Source organism: Apis laboriosa, unplaced genomic scaffold (genome assembly GCF_014066325.1).
Source record: "Apis laboriosa isolate Shangri-la unplaced genomic scaffold, ASM1406632v1 scaffold16_cov148, whole genome shotgun sequence".
Classification (NCBI taxonomy): domain Eukaryota; kingdom Metazoa; phylum Arthropoda; class Insecta; order Hymenoptera; family Apidae; genus Apis; species Apis laboriosa.
In genome coordinates this window covers 2017072-2031039 of record NW_025222129.1, presented here as the reverse complement: position 1 = coordinate 2031039, position 13968 = coordinate 2017072, and the positions used below count along the sequence as shown (strand labels likewise).

At 43.6% G+C, this 13968-nt stretch overlaps 1 protein-coding gene across 3 annotated transcripts in view; it reads right to left on the bottom strand.

Annotated features, from left to right (window-relative positions):
• Window positions 1-13968, bottom strand: part of LOC122711286 (eukaryotic translation initiation factor 4 gamma-like) — a 37310-nt gene that overhangs the window by 22405 nt on the left and 937 nt on the right. Inside the window, exons 1-2 of one of the 3 annotated variants that reach the window (XM_043929887.1) lie at window positions 7741-7952; window positions 3568-3808 (exon numbers count right to left, since the gene is read on the bottom strand). In XM_043929887.1, the coding sequence (XP_043785822.1) occupies window positions 3568-3798 (231 nt within the window). In that variant the 5' untranslated portion in view covers window positions 3799-3808; window positions 7741-7952. Of the gene's footprint in view, window positions 1-3567; window positions 3809-7560; window positions 7953-13968 lie in introns of those variants that run through there. The other 2 variants (XM_043929885.1, XM_043929886.1) reach the window with 2 other exon arrangements.

Genomic DNA, 13968 nt, shown 5'->3' with positions numbered 1-13968 from the left:
CACCGGTTCATTGTCACAAAGGGAGTTCATTGGCGTCACCCGTGCGTTACGTAGTGGAAGAGATAAGGTGGCAATAGAATCGCTCTTGAAACCAGCTCGATTCCAATTTTCTTGCAATTCTAAAAATACGACCGAGAATGTACGAGCTGTTACATATATATATATACACACACACACACACACACGACTCGTGTGTAACGTACGCCCGAGTGTCGAGTATGTTAATTAAGAAAATTTCTATCCCTATCGTTGTCAAATTACAACGAGGGAACGAACGAAGGAAACGTGGTCACGCGATCGAAAGCTCGACACGAGGAGGGGGTAAATTTTTCGCGAAAAAAATGTATCTTAACGATTTTTGACGATCCACGGTCCAAGAGTATCCATAAACGCCATTTGTGATTCACGACTAAGATAATGACGTAAAACTTTTGTTTCGTCACAGAGAGAGAAAGAAAGAGAGAGAGAGAGTCGAAACATTTCCTTCGACGAATATCTCGAGTTCGTGACATCGATATAATATAAATATAACATAAACCGATGATTACGTACGAAACGATTGCCTGAAACGATGTCGAGAATTTGGAGAAATCGAAGAAACGGAAATGAAAAGTACAAAGAATAATTGATCCAATGGTATGGTTTCCTTTTTTTTCCTCTCTCTCTTTTTCTGTCCACGTGACATTCCGTCAGACCAAAACGAACGGCATTAAGGTTCACCTACACCGAACCCGATCCCGATCTTAACGCAAAGTTGGCGTGCGCCTTATCTGACGTCTAAGCACCCCGTTGAATTACGAAGCAAAGCAACAAAGGCTCGAACTTTGCCGTAAGTTTTTTACTTATCCACTTGTGGCCGCGCGTGTCGACAGTCAAGGTTGAGGTTGTTCTCTCTTTCCAAAACGATGCGAACTTGAGGACGATCGGAGGATAATTTCCGTATCTGTGTCTCTCTCTCTCTCTCTCTCTCTCTCTCTCTCTCTCTCTCTCTCTCTCCCTCGATCGAATTCACGCGTACAAGGTCAAAAGCTCGGACTTGGAGGTTTACCCGGCACGCGACCGAAATTTCAGAATATTTTAAAAAGCGGGGAGACCCCTCCCCTCCCCTCCCCTGACATTATTCTACCGATAATCTACCGATTCGGTGCAGTCATTAATGATACCTGGTTATTAGGGTCGCGCAGTTAATATCGCGATAGGGGGTTGAAAAATTCCAAGGCCTCCCCGATCGTCGTTTACCGGCACGCGAGTCAACGGGTCCGAAACATATTCCATATTCTCGTGTTTTTTTCCCCCCCAACGTTTCGTGACCGAGGTTTTGGGCGTGGTGCATCTCCAACCTCGCCTCCCCTTAGCACAATAATTCCTTCCTTCTCTTCGATTTAAATCGGGTTAAATCGGGCGGATTAATATTGCCGGATCGAACATCCGGGATATTCCTGTCGTATCGTTGCTGATAAGGGGGGGAGGAAGACGAGGGAGGTCGTAAATCAGAGCAGTGACGGTGCGCGGTTAAATGGATTCGAGAGATTCCGGTTTAGGTGCGGACCAGAAATGTTGGCCATAGCGGACATACCGAGTATAACCGAGGCCAGCCGAATTCGCGTGGATCCGCGTGGCCCCCCCGTGGCGGCGTGAATATCGTCGGTTGGCAGCCATCCTGACAGGGATGATACTTTTTCCATTTTCATTTTCCCCGAGCACTGCCAAATCTGCGAGTGACCTACTACCACTACCACTCGTCTCCGCTGGATGGAGGCAATTTTCGAAGGTGACCCCTTCGATAATTGTCCACGGATGTAGAAACTTATTCGGCTATTAAAACACAGGGGGAATAAATTAGCCTCGTAGAGGCTATTGGGCGTGAGTTCAAGAGGACGGGATCAAATTCTATCAATTCTTTAAAAAAAAAAAAAAAGGAGAAAAAGAAAAGAAAGGTTGCATCGATTCGAATTGAAATTGAAAACAGCAGTGTGGAGATCGATACTTATTTAACTACTTTTTTTTTTTTTTCAATGGAAGAATCACAATTTTTCATCCCGTTCCAATTGATCGAACGAGCTCGATCGAATTATCTCGATACGATTCTTCGAGAGGGAAGGGAAGTTCGTTACAATCGTACACATTGCAAATTTTATCAACGACACAAAATAATCGCAAAAGAATGCGACCAAGGGGGTGTATACAAGCGTTGTAAAAGTATAAAAAGTGTATAAGCAAAACTCGATACTGTACAGTAATAAAATTGTTTTAATCTTTTCGAGCTGCTACAGAGACTTTCCACCGAGCGATGATCGTGTTAACCTCGGGTAATTGAACCCCTTCCTTCTCCTAGCCCCCATCCTTTCGCGTCTACTTTCTCGGATATCGTGTGTTTAGCTACCTCGCCTCGTCCCGCCTGTCGTCCCCGGGATAATCATCGTGGGAACGGGCCGCAAACTCGTTAATACGACGGAAGAACACGATTATTATTACAGTAGACAAAGGGACACGTCCATTGAAAAACGAGAATCGACGAGAACAGCGCCGGCTGAGTATTTAGGGAAGATTGGCCGAGTTCTCGGAAACTCGATGAAAACGTAATGAACGCGGACGAGAGAGAGAGAGAGAGAGGTCTGTGCTATTTTAAACGAGGAGATCGAGCCACGATTCTTTGTAGGGGCAACAGAAAAGCCACAACAGGTGGAATCGAAAAAGTCGTTTTCAATCGAAATATTTCCTCCCCCTAATTTTTAACACATAGAACTTTGTAATTTTCGCAAGATTCTCTTAATTAATAATTATTCGAAAATTTTCTTCTCGAAATTTTACTTACGCAATTTTTTTGATCAAAATCCTTCGACGATCCTTGTCTCCTTTTAACACTGAAATCTCTTTCAGCGCGCTGTACTTCATTACAGATACTCTCATCGATATTTTAATAATGAGATTCGCTGGTCGCAAGAATAATCTGCATCCGCATTATTTGTTTCCATCGTTACATTGAGATCTTCGCTTGTCACGAACAGTTCGAATCTTTGTCGAGTATAATTTCTGTTAAAATTTCTGCTCTAATTCGTTCCAATGTCGAAAAGAAAAATGGAAGAATCGTGTCTCAGCGAGTCATATAACAGTCATATAGCCAACCACATCTTTGTACAGAATGCTTTAAAGCATTAAATAAACCATTTTTGTATTACTTTCAATCCCATAGTTTTATTACACCCTGTGGAATATCTTTCCACAAATACCTACGAACCACGATTGAGAACTTTTACTGTCTCTAATTCGTTCCAATGTCGAAAAGAAAAATGAAAGAATTCTATCTCAGTGAGTCATATAGCAGTCATTATAGCGTGCAACAACTTTTCGTCCAAATTCGTCCTGACTAACTTTGTACAGAATGCTTTAAATAAACCATTTTTGTATTACTTTCACAACAATTCCATAGTTTTATTACACCCAATATTTGTGAAATATCTTTCCACAATTGAGAACTTTTACTGTCGAATATCGTGGCGAATTAAGCTGATATCCCAATACAAATTTCGAGGAACAAAAAAGGAAAAAAATACACGAAATACTCACGATCTTGTGATGAAGATGTTGAAGCTCCCTCTCGGTGACCCGCCTCCGTGACAATTCGCGCTGCTCCCTCCTGTACTGGCTGTACTTGTAGAAAAGATACATGCCAGGAAGGGCGAGGACGACCAGGGGTTTCATAAGGCTGGCCCTTCCGCTCCCACCGCGGACACGAGGCTCTGGAGGCTCGTCAAGGTCCTCCAGTTGGCCGGCACCCTCGGCTGGCACGACCGGCATGATTAATTACCTTCCAACGGAAAATCGATATTAACGTGAGAAAATGAATTCAATCGCTGCGAATATATTTCCTCTTTCCTTAATCCGAATATCCGTGCGCGTTTTTCCTTTTTTCTTTCTTTTTTTTTTTTTTTTTTTTTTTTTTGTTGCGCGAAGACGTCGAAGGGGAAATCGTTTCGCTTCCCGCATTTAATTAATGACACCGAGATCCAATTATTGGCGCGGCCTGTTAAACAATACCCTGTAACGGCGCATTGTTCTTCATTCAGGATATCGAAACGACGCGGCCACCACCGCTACTCCAATTGGCCGGAATGCACTTTAACGGAGAGACGACGAACCCTCCCACCGGTGTGCCTGCCTCGCGAATGGATCATTTGTTCGGGACGGTTAATTAGTTCCCCTCTCTAGTTGCGAAACTCTCGTTTGTACCGGTAAAACGGAGTTAAACTTGGAAGAAGAGAAGTTGAACCAAGTTGCAAGTGAAAAGAAGTCTGCAATGGGATGGGCTCGAGAAATTGTTCCGTACACACGGAGCGGATAGGAATTTTTATATTTTCGTAAACTATTTCAATGTGCTGATAAAAGTTGAGCGGGGAGAAAGAGAGGGGAGGGGAGAGTTCTAGGTCAGTAGGAGACGACTATTGGGTATTGGTTTTCCATCAAATCGTTTTTTTTTTTTTTTTTTTCCCCCTACAATCGCTTGTCATCCCTTGTATCTTCTCTCCACGTTTCCCGATATTTATAATCCTCGTTAATGTCTTCCTGAAACACAACGCAACGAAACCTGTCCTCCCCTAATCCTGCAGGTTGATCGAGACGAAGAAGAATCGTCGCCGCGTCAAATTTTATCGATCGTATCCTCGAAGACTCGAAGACTCGTCCCGTCGCGATCGCGACTCCCTTCGCTTCAATTTAGATTAGAGTCGATCGATTTTCTGTCCATCGATTATTTTCTACTGGGAGAGAAAAAATTGTGCCCGCCAGGCAGGACAACGTCCTCGCTAGGATTTCCGTGACTTCGATGAAATTTCGTAATATAATAGCCGGTCGTTCACCGACTATATTTAATTCAACCGTCTACTCGCCGTGCTATTCTTAACTAGCTGCTCTAGAAATACGCCGAGCTGTTACGCCGCCTGTGGCTGGGTCGCGTACCCTCCAACGTTCGCTGCAATTTGCTCCGGGGATGTCTCTCATGATCCGATTATAGCAGTTTCTACGGTATCCCCGAGTCGTGAATTAAAGGAACGACGATTGATTCGGACAACAACTTTCTGTAATTCTTAATAGAATCGAAACTGAACTCATCATCCCCTCCCGGTTTACGTAAAGGTTTACCTTCAATTTAAATTTCGATTTGTCGAGTTTCTAATAATTTGTTTTAACGCTCCGAAGAATAGAATAGGTTGTTGAACGATTTGGTTGTAATGAAAAAGAAAAGATGGAGCGAGAACGAAGGGATTCTAGTAGAAAGGAAAAAGTGAAACGAGGGCGTGAAGAGAAAGAGATTCAGCTGTAAAAGAAATCACGTAAATAAATACGTCAGAAGAAGAGAAATAGAGGAGAAAGAAAAGAAATAGAGGAGAAGGAAAAATTTCTAGAAGAAAAAACTGATGAGAAATGGATAAAGCGTAACATCTTATACGGATTTCATATGAGATTCTTCTATTTCTCACGAAAAATTTACTCATAATCGATCTTACGATTTCGTTATTACGATCTCGAGATTTTATTTCAAATAGAATAACACGTAAGCTAATCAATTTGTCATTTAATTGTAAAAGAATGTCGATAAGACTCGTTCGTAGAAATGACTCGTAGGAGAAATAACGATATCATAAATATCATAAATATATAAAGTATCGTGTGCATTGCCGAGATTTAAGGAAGGAAAAACAAAGAATTCGATCGAATAATGACGAATGCTACGCAAACGTGGAATTCTATACTACCATTCTCGAAACGAGGAAAGATATCAAATGAGTTGTTCTACCAGCGATCGAACGAATCGTAAAAAAGATCAGGCATGCGAGCTGGAGCATCGTCGAAAAAAATAAGCAGAAAAAGAGAAGAACTGAAGCAAGAAATTCGATATTTTTTTCGAGACAAGAGCATATCTGATGTAACGTATACCATACGTGTATAAGCGTGTACTTTCGTACGTGTTATCGCCTCGAATGGCAATACATTATCGGAAATAAGTCGATATATCGACTGATGTACATCTGACACCGTCAGAAAAGCACGCCACCTTGGGGTTGCTCGATGTTTTTACCAGCAAGGGCAAGGTTATTCACGCGTTCTTTTTCGCCGCTTCGAAAAAAATACTCGACGAGCTTGCACGGGATAATCACGGCCGCCTCTCCGCCTTTTTCTCGCGGCGAAAAAAATTTGAGACGCGACGAACGTGGAGGAAACGTGAGAAGGATACGTGGAGCACGATATCTGCTACGATATTATCCGTAGAAAAATCTACGATACGGTATCAAGATTGGAGGGGTGAAGGGGGGTAAAGAGAGAGGAAAAAAGCGAAAGAGAGAGAGGAGATAAAGTGGAGGAACGGTCGAACAATGTTCGGGGGGGGGGGGATTATTACGCTATTATCGCGATGATTATCGTGCGGATCTAATATTACACGTACGTATGCGTCTCGCCTTGACACGTCGTAATGGCGGTCGCAAGAACAAGGACACCCACCGCGGCAGGATAACATCGTATCGTATAGGCTACGGCCAAGTACACGTCCTGCTCTCCCTTCTATTTTTATGCCAGCTTTTCCTCCCTGTTGTACCGTTCGATTGTCGTGTATTGCACGATTAGAATCGATCTGCCCACTCTTTTCCTCATCCTCACGTGACTCCACGCGAAACCTGATGCCGTGACAGAGAGACACAACACCCGCCAAAGAGGGGTCGAATTTGAGTTTAATCGTTCCACCGATTTGTCGCGTTCACTCGTGATTCTACTCTCCCCGAATACGGAGTAAAATGATCGGGGAAGAACGATCGACCATTCATCGGACTCCATTGTGTGTCATTAATTGTTTCAAGTACGCGCGTAAATCGTTCATCGAGTCCCGTAGCGCGTAACTTTAGACGCGATGGAAAGAGTTGAGAAGACGGAAATAACGCGCGATTTCGTGCACAATTTTATCGTCCTACGTCAAGCAATATTTGATTGAACGAACGGGTAAATATCTGGTCAGTTGGTTCCAATGCGACGGTCGGATTCGATAAAGGAGAATTATATCTGAACTCAATCTATCCCATTTTTCTTTCCTTACGTTGAAATTACGATGTATAGAGTTGTAATAAGAATTTATGACTCAAACGTGTATCGATATTAATCCGATGACCATCGCGTTTAACATCGTATCGGTTCCGGAAAGTATTTACCTGATTAGGCTCGACAACACGTTTCTGAGAACTCGTGTGAATTTATGAAGTTTACGAAGGCCATACGATTCGACCGTGTATGTAAACACAGGCAGCGATTGGCGGCCGAAGACACCAAGCGATAACACATTCCAAACGAAATAACCGTGAGTCATTTCCAAACACTGACACTCCTGCCTTCGTCGATCTTACCATTTGTTGCAGTTAACAATTCATCCTTTCTTTCTACCATTAGAAAGAACACCCATCGAATATCAATCGAATACACCGAGCGGCTGCTCGACCACCGTACGTGCCGTCACACATCGAGTACAAAAATCTAGGTATCTAAGCAACACCATGGTGATTGTCACGAAGCACTTACGTCGTGTTCGTTGGTGAGACTAGGTTCGTTCGATGATCGCGCCAGACGACGAGACCCGTTTGTCCACGATCGAATGCACACGTGAAGGGGAATGAAGGAGAAAGGCGGCGAGAAACGAACGGAAAGAGCACGAGAAGAGGACGAACCGGCGGCGACACGAGCCGTCCCTCGTGCGCTCACCTCAGCTGAAACATAGCCGAGCAGCGACTGCGAGGCTGCTTCTACCGGCGGCTGCACTGCGCGCCTGCAATCAGCCGAACCGCGCAACGGCTCCGACTCGTGATTGTTCGACGCCAATCGGTCGTTTCCGCCACGCCTCGGCAATATCCGCTATCACCCGTTCGACCTCGATACTTTTTGGCGGTCTTCGAGGAACTTCGACCGCCTGCGCGTTACAGCCGCAGGGTTGTAACTACACGGGGACGCCTTCGCGATATTTTCGCTCGGATTTCACGGAGGCGCGTCCATGCACTGCGCATCCATACCAACAGTTTCGCCACCGTTCCATCTTCCAAGTTTCTTTCCCCGTCGTTCGGTGCAGGCCTCTGGCTGTATTCCAGGTTTTGCCAAACCGAATTTTCGAGAGCTTTCGGATTATTCATCGAAAATATTTCGTAACGTATACGCCAAGCTCTATCGAAATTTAGAAACTGGATACGTATCGGATTTCGAAGATGGAATCGAGACGATTAGTCCCGTACTGTATTCATTCATGAGATTCCTCGTGCAATACGACATGTACGAAACGATCGATCGATCGTACACGATTGTACGTACACGCGATCACCGTAACCATGCAACTGGACAGTGAGTGACGCAATGCACTTATGAGACTTATTGGTAAAAGCGACGATCGAGGCAAATTCTATCGGCATAGCGGCCGGGTGGTACATGGTCCTCGTTGCTGATTCCTAGCGACGATGTTGCGCTACTGCTCCGCTGGAGGAGGATCGATAAAGGGAGGAGGGATGGAACCACCCGGGAAGAAACGATGGAATCTGCGCTCTTCCTTTCCTCCCCTTTTACCAACCTCGCGAGCACACCGTTCACCCACACGCATGACTGTTTGGTAAATCCGCCGATGTCGGTCTATTCTTCGGTTCCCTCTTCCACCTGGCCTCCCTTTCCCTCTTTTTTTTTTTCTCTCTTTCTCTACTTTTTATCCCGTTCCCCTCTCCCTTCCTCCATTTCCCTTCTCTTTTCCTCTTCCTACCTTTCGAATACCAGTTCCATCTCTCCCGAGGACACGCCGATGCGATATTAGGGTTAGTGAACTCTGGATCGACGCAGATAAGCGTCCGAGGTCTTTTCACCAGGCGGCTGATTATTTTCCAGCGTACGATAAAAGCGAGCATTCTCAGATTTTTGCCTTTGTCGAGTTATTTATCAACCTCGCTCTCTCTCTCTCTCTCTCTCTCTCTTTCTCTTTCTCTGTCTCTCATCGAAGCGTAATTACGATTTTTGCTGATACGCTCGGTAGAAGGAAGGAATTGGGTTAGGTCGCCTCTCTATTTAATATTCAAGTATATGATAATTAAAGATGGGGGAAAAGTTAATTAACGAGCCGTGCGCAATCATTGATGAGCAGAGCGAGACGTAACCTTTCGCAATCGTGGAACATTCGTTGCGATCCATCGGAAGAAACGGGGCTCGGGAATATTGCATGCCCTCCTTAAATAATTCATCAACAATTTATCAAGAAACACTTGCTTGCTCGCAGTCAACCTTGGAGAGCTTTCGAGGAAATAAATGATTTCGCGCGAGAAAAGCTTTGGGAAGAGAAGCTTTGGGTTGCAACATATTGTTTCTTTCGAGCTCGTTTCATGCAAATAATTACACATTTATCCTAAGCCAAAAATCTGGAAAAGGAATTTCCTAATATTATTTAATGCACGATGTTCAAAGGTCGCACGGTTTAATTACCGGCCACGCCAGGTATCATCCATTTAATCATTATGGAGTGGAACGTTACGCTACACCAGATTTTATCGCGTATTATTTGTAGAAATACCGGGTTGATCTCGAATCGGGGAAAAGGTCAGAGTGGGTTATACGCCCTCGCATATTCGGTCCAGAAGATCGCGAGTCGCTTTGATACTTGCTGATTCCATTCGACATTGGTATGAAAGAAAGAAAGAAAAAAAAAAAAAAAAGGGAAGAAAAGAAAAGGGAAAAAAATATAAAAAAAAACAGGCGCATTGTCTTTCGTCTTTCGTCCGGGTTGCTTTTAACCCGAACTCGAGGATTAAAGTGGAAAATAGGGACAAAAGGGATGGTAGATCGCGCGCGCGGCCGTGTGTCGAAAATCCGAGAATCCCTCGAGTTTGTGTGCCGCACGGGCGATTCAATGCACGCTTGGTAACGAGTACGAGTTTCTGACGTCCCCTCGAAATAACGAGGCCTCCGAACAAAAGTGCAGAGGCCTTCTTGTGCACCTAAGCTAGGGGTAAAAGAGTGTCATTACGTAATAATATCTCTGAAAATTCAACGTGTTACCGCTCCCTTCCACGACTCTCCCAGAAACAAGCAATTTAGTCCTCTCTTGCTGCAAGGACCTCTTCACAGTGCACTGCACCATCCTTCCCTTTATCTCTCCGGTCTTCATCCACCTAGGGGGAGACACTTTGACAATGCGACGTACGCAACAACGGAATATGCCGAGAATAGCAGTATCTTCTTTCTTTTCTTTTTTTTTTTTTTTTTTCTTCAACTTTTTCACGATATACGTTCGATACGTTTCGAAGGAACGTCGATCGATCGAGGAGGAAAGCGAAGCACGGCGAGGTTTTCCCATTTTGGAACACCATCGGCCAAGGAAACATCCATCCTTGAATCGTGGCCAGCGTCCTAGAAGCATGGCCATTTTTCGTGACGTTTGACCCGTTTCTACTGGATGAGGGTGACGTCACCGCGGGGAAATGTTCAGATCAATGGTCCTCAGAGGATTGGCGGCACTGGTTTTGCCTCCGTTCCTAGTAAACACGTGCCCTCAGACGTGCCCACTCGAGTTCCCGATTCGATGAAAACGATCGAGGATAACGAGTATAATGACAGCCGTGAGCGAGTTATCGCGATCCCTGTGATATCCTAATTTGTATCGTCTTCCCCTCTGATCGATGCAATTCACACGTGTACGCGTGAATATATAATTTCCTTTTTTTAACCAAACGTCCTATTTCTGTCTCTCGCGTAGGATTAATTAAAACGAGAAGTCGATAATAATAATAATAATAATAATAATAATAATAATAATAATAATAGAATATTTCGTTTCAATGGTATCCCACCACCCCTGTGAATTCTTCACAGTGAACCCGTTATCACGGAACCGTGGCCTCTCAATAGGGCATCAATCTTGGGCTTAATAGTCTCAGTGACAACGCTCATCTTCTAAAATTGATGCCTTCGTTAGAGGGTGCTCACCCGTTCTCATACACTCCTTTCAACACGATCGATCGATTTCATCGAGATTCGATCGTTTCGTTTCGATATGCCTTATACATTATCGCGTGACAAGTAAACGAAACAAGCGTCGAACAGGTTTCCCACATCTTGGTCGATGACACGTAACGAAACGTTACCTCGTCGCGATCATTTCGAAAAGAGAGTTGAGAACCACTGGCGTGACGTCACGGAAAGTTCAATGACGTCATAGACCGTTCGATACACCGTGATCCAATGGTGGGGGTTTGGTTTCACCGAGAGAAGCGTTCAGGACCATGGGTAGGAGGATGAAACGAAGCTGTGCGGCATGGGAGGAGGGGGGGCGAGGAGGAAGAGGGGGAGAAGGAGGAGCAGGAGGAAGAGGGGGATACCGGCGCATGGAGAACGAGAGACTTTTCACGCCGTTGCAACTGAATGCTGGTACCATTACACTCGGTAGATCAAAGAACTAGGCTGACAGATTCGGCCACGTTGTTACCCCCGTTTCTTCCCCATCCTTTTCTCCCTCGAGATTTCCACAGAGAAACAAACATTTTTCCGTGTCGCGAATCTGGATGATGAAAACTTTCCAAATGGAATATTTTCCATAATACACAAAGTCGTTCGATCATCGCGTAAATTATCGTGTATTCCAATTTCTCGATATTTTGGAAAATATGTGAGATTGCTCGAAGGAAATATTTTTTTCTCTTTTTTGTTCAAATGTTAATTAACATGGCAACGCAGTAACGAGTTAAAGCAGGGTTATTCTAGCGGGGAGTAGCGATAAATTAACGACGGTGTCCAGGCTGCATGTGCGTATAGAAGGGAAGCTTACTATGTCGACTGATTCTGAAGCACGAAAGAAGAGGCGCGTCGAGTGGATACCGAGGCTCGAAGAGGCAGGAAGCTCGGCATCTAAACGAGGATTTTCTCGAGCGACGATGACGTATATACGCGTCGAGGTGGCCCCGAAAGCCGGGCCAGAATTTTCCTCTTTCTCTTCTATCGTGGGTCGTCATCTGAAAAAAGCCGACTCGGAGAGACCTCTTCAACTCTCTCGTTTCCAGACTTTCTTTCCGGCTCACCCGTGGCACGAGATCTCCACCGAGCCGATGCATCCACCAAGACCTCCTCCCTCGCCAGTTTTTGCGGTAAAATGATCGAACGAGACGAGATCGGAGGCGCAATTCGACTCGAATCGAGCCGTGAAATATACTATAAATATAACTCTCGAGTCTCGATGAATTTTCTCTCCGCTCATGGGACGAGATACCAAAACCTTCTATCGAGATCTTTTCTTTCGATTCCTCGAAACGCGTATTTAATTAGGAAACGAATCCGCGGAGATGTTGTTCCCTGTATGATCAAGGAGTCAAGAATGACCATTTCTTCGAGAATGAAGGTACTAGGAAATCTCCAGCGACCTGTTTATCCGTTCTTGAGGATGCGATTCAGGGTAGCCGCATTGCGCCACCCCCACTATCAGTCAGGGCTGCTTATAAAAGGTATATGCTTGTAATTTTCGTTCCGCGACTTGGTGCACTCTGCGGTTTCCGGCTGGCCGAAAGACACCGGTACACCGGAAACACCATCGACACGCTCTTCTCGACCGTTAAATCGCGTTATGTAACGCGATGTTGCGCACCAGGCATCGCCTCTCCTCGTTATTTATATCATTCGATGCGCGAAACCAGGCATTCCAGTTTCGTTCGAATATGCATCATCGGGAGGGGAGGGGGATTTTATACGCAGGGCAGGGAACGACTTCGCTTCCTTGACCAATATATTCGTCTCGACGTTCGACTCCCTACGTTCGTGGGGATCGTTCAATCTCGAGACGAAATTGGTCAATTGATTTTTTTTTTCCTTTTGATCTTTTGCGATAACAGAGGAAGCGGAAAAAAGCGCGTGTTCAAAGTACTATTTTTTACGCGCGATAGCCGATTTCCACGTTTAATTATCCGAACAAAATGAACGAGGATTTCTTGAATCTCGAGCATCGATTTCCTTTCCGTTGAAACAATGTCTGGGCGGAGCTATTCAGAAATTAGATGGAGGCCAACGGGAGAATTTCGTAGGAATGCTCGCATTAATCAACAAGAATCTTATTCCACGCCTGTTAGAAACTCGGTGTGTAATTTGTAAACGTCTAGATGATCGCGCGAGGGAAGAAATTACAATGCGAATTAAAATACGAACGTGGGTTTTTGCGAGCAATAAATATGATTGTATGTAGAAAGAATTATTTTTCTGACAAGTAATTTACATTCTGTTGTTTCATTTGATGAATAATTATTGATAGAAGAAATGTAACAATAAACTATTTAAATATGTGAAACAATAAGACTTGTAAATTAAGCTATATTTTGATTAAATAATTTAAAAAAGAGTTCTAACGTTACATTTGTATTTTTGTCGGCTTCGAAGATATGCAACAGAAGTCACATAGTCGGTAAAATCTTCTTTATGCTCTGTCGATAAAGTAAAAATATTCCTATGCTGAAAATGATACTAGATGAAAAGAAGTAATCTAAGTAATTAATTGTTTATCGCAAACAGAAAAATTTAGCTATCATATGATTTAAACCGAAATTAATGTTCGCGATTTTGATTCAGATCGCAATTTATCCATTTCGAATGATGATGAGTCGGAATGTATCGGCTAATTACGATATTAAACAAAGTGTCTTTTAATAGTGTCAAATTGTAACAAAAACAAATGATTTCCTATCCTTGAATCTTAAGAAAAGAAAAGACAAATAATTAATACTTTTTCTATGATAATTTTTCTAGGTTAGATTTCTTTTATATATATCTTCTTTTTTTTCAAAATGCATGTCCACTAAAACTTAAATCTAACCTCAAGATTTTCTAATCAAACAAAAATTTTAATAACAAATACAGAAAAAATTAAATCGAAATTTAAAAAAAACCCTATTTATTTGAAATATAAAAAAGATTAAAAAGTTAACAATCAATAAA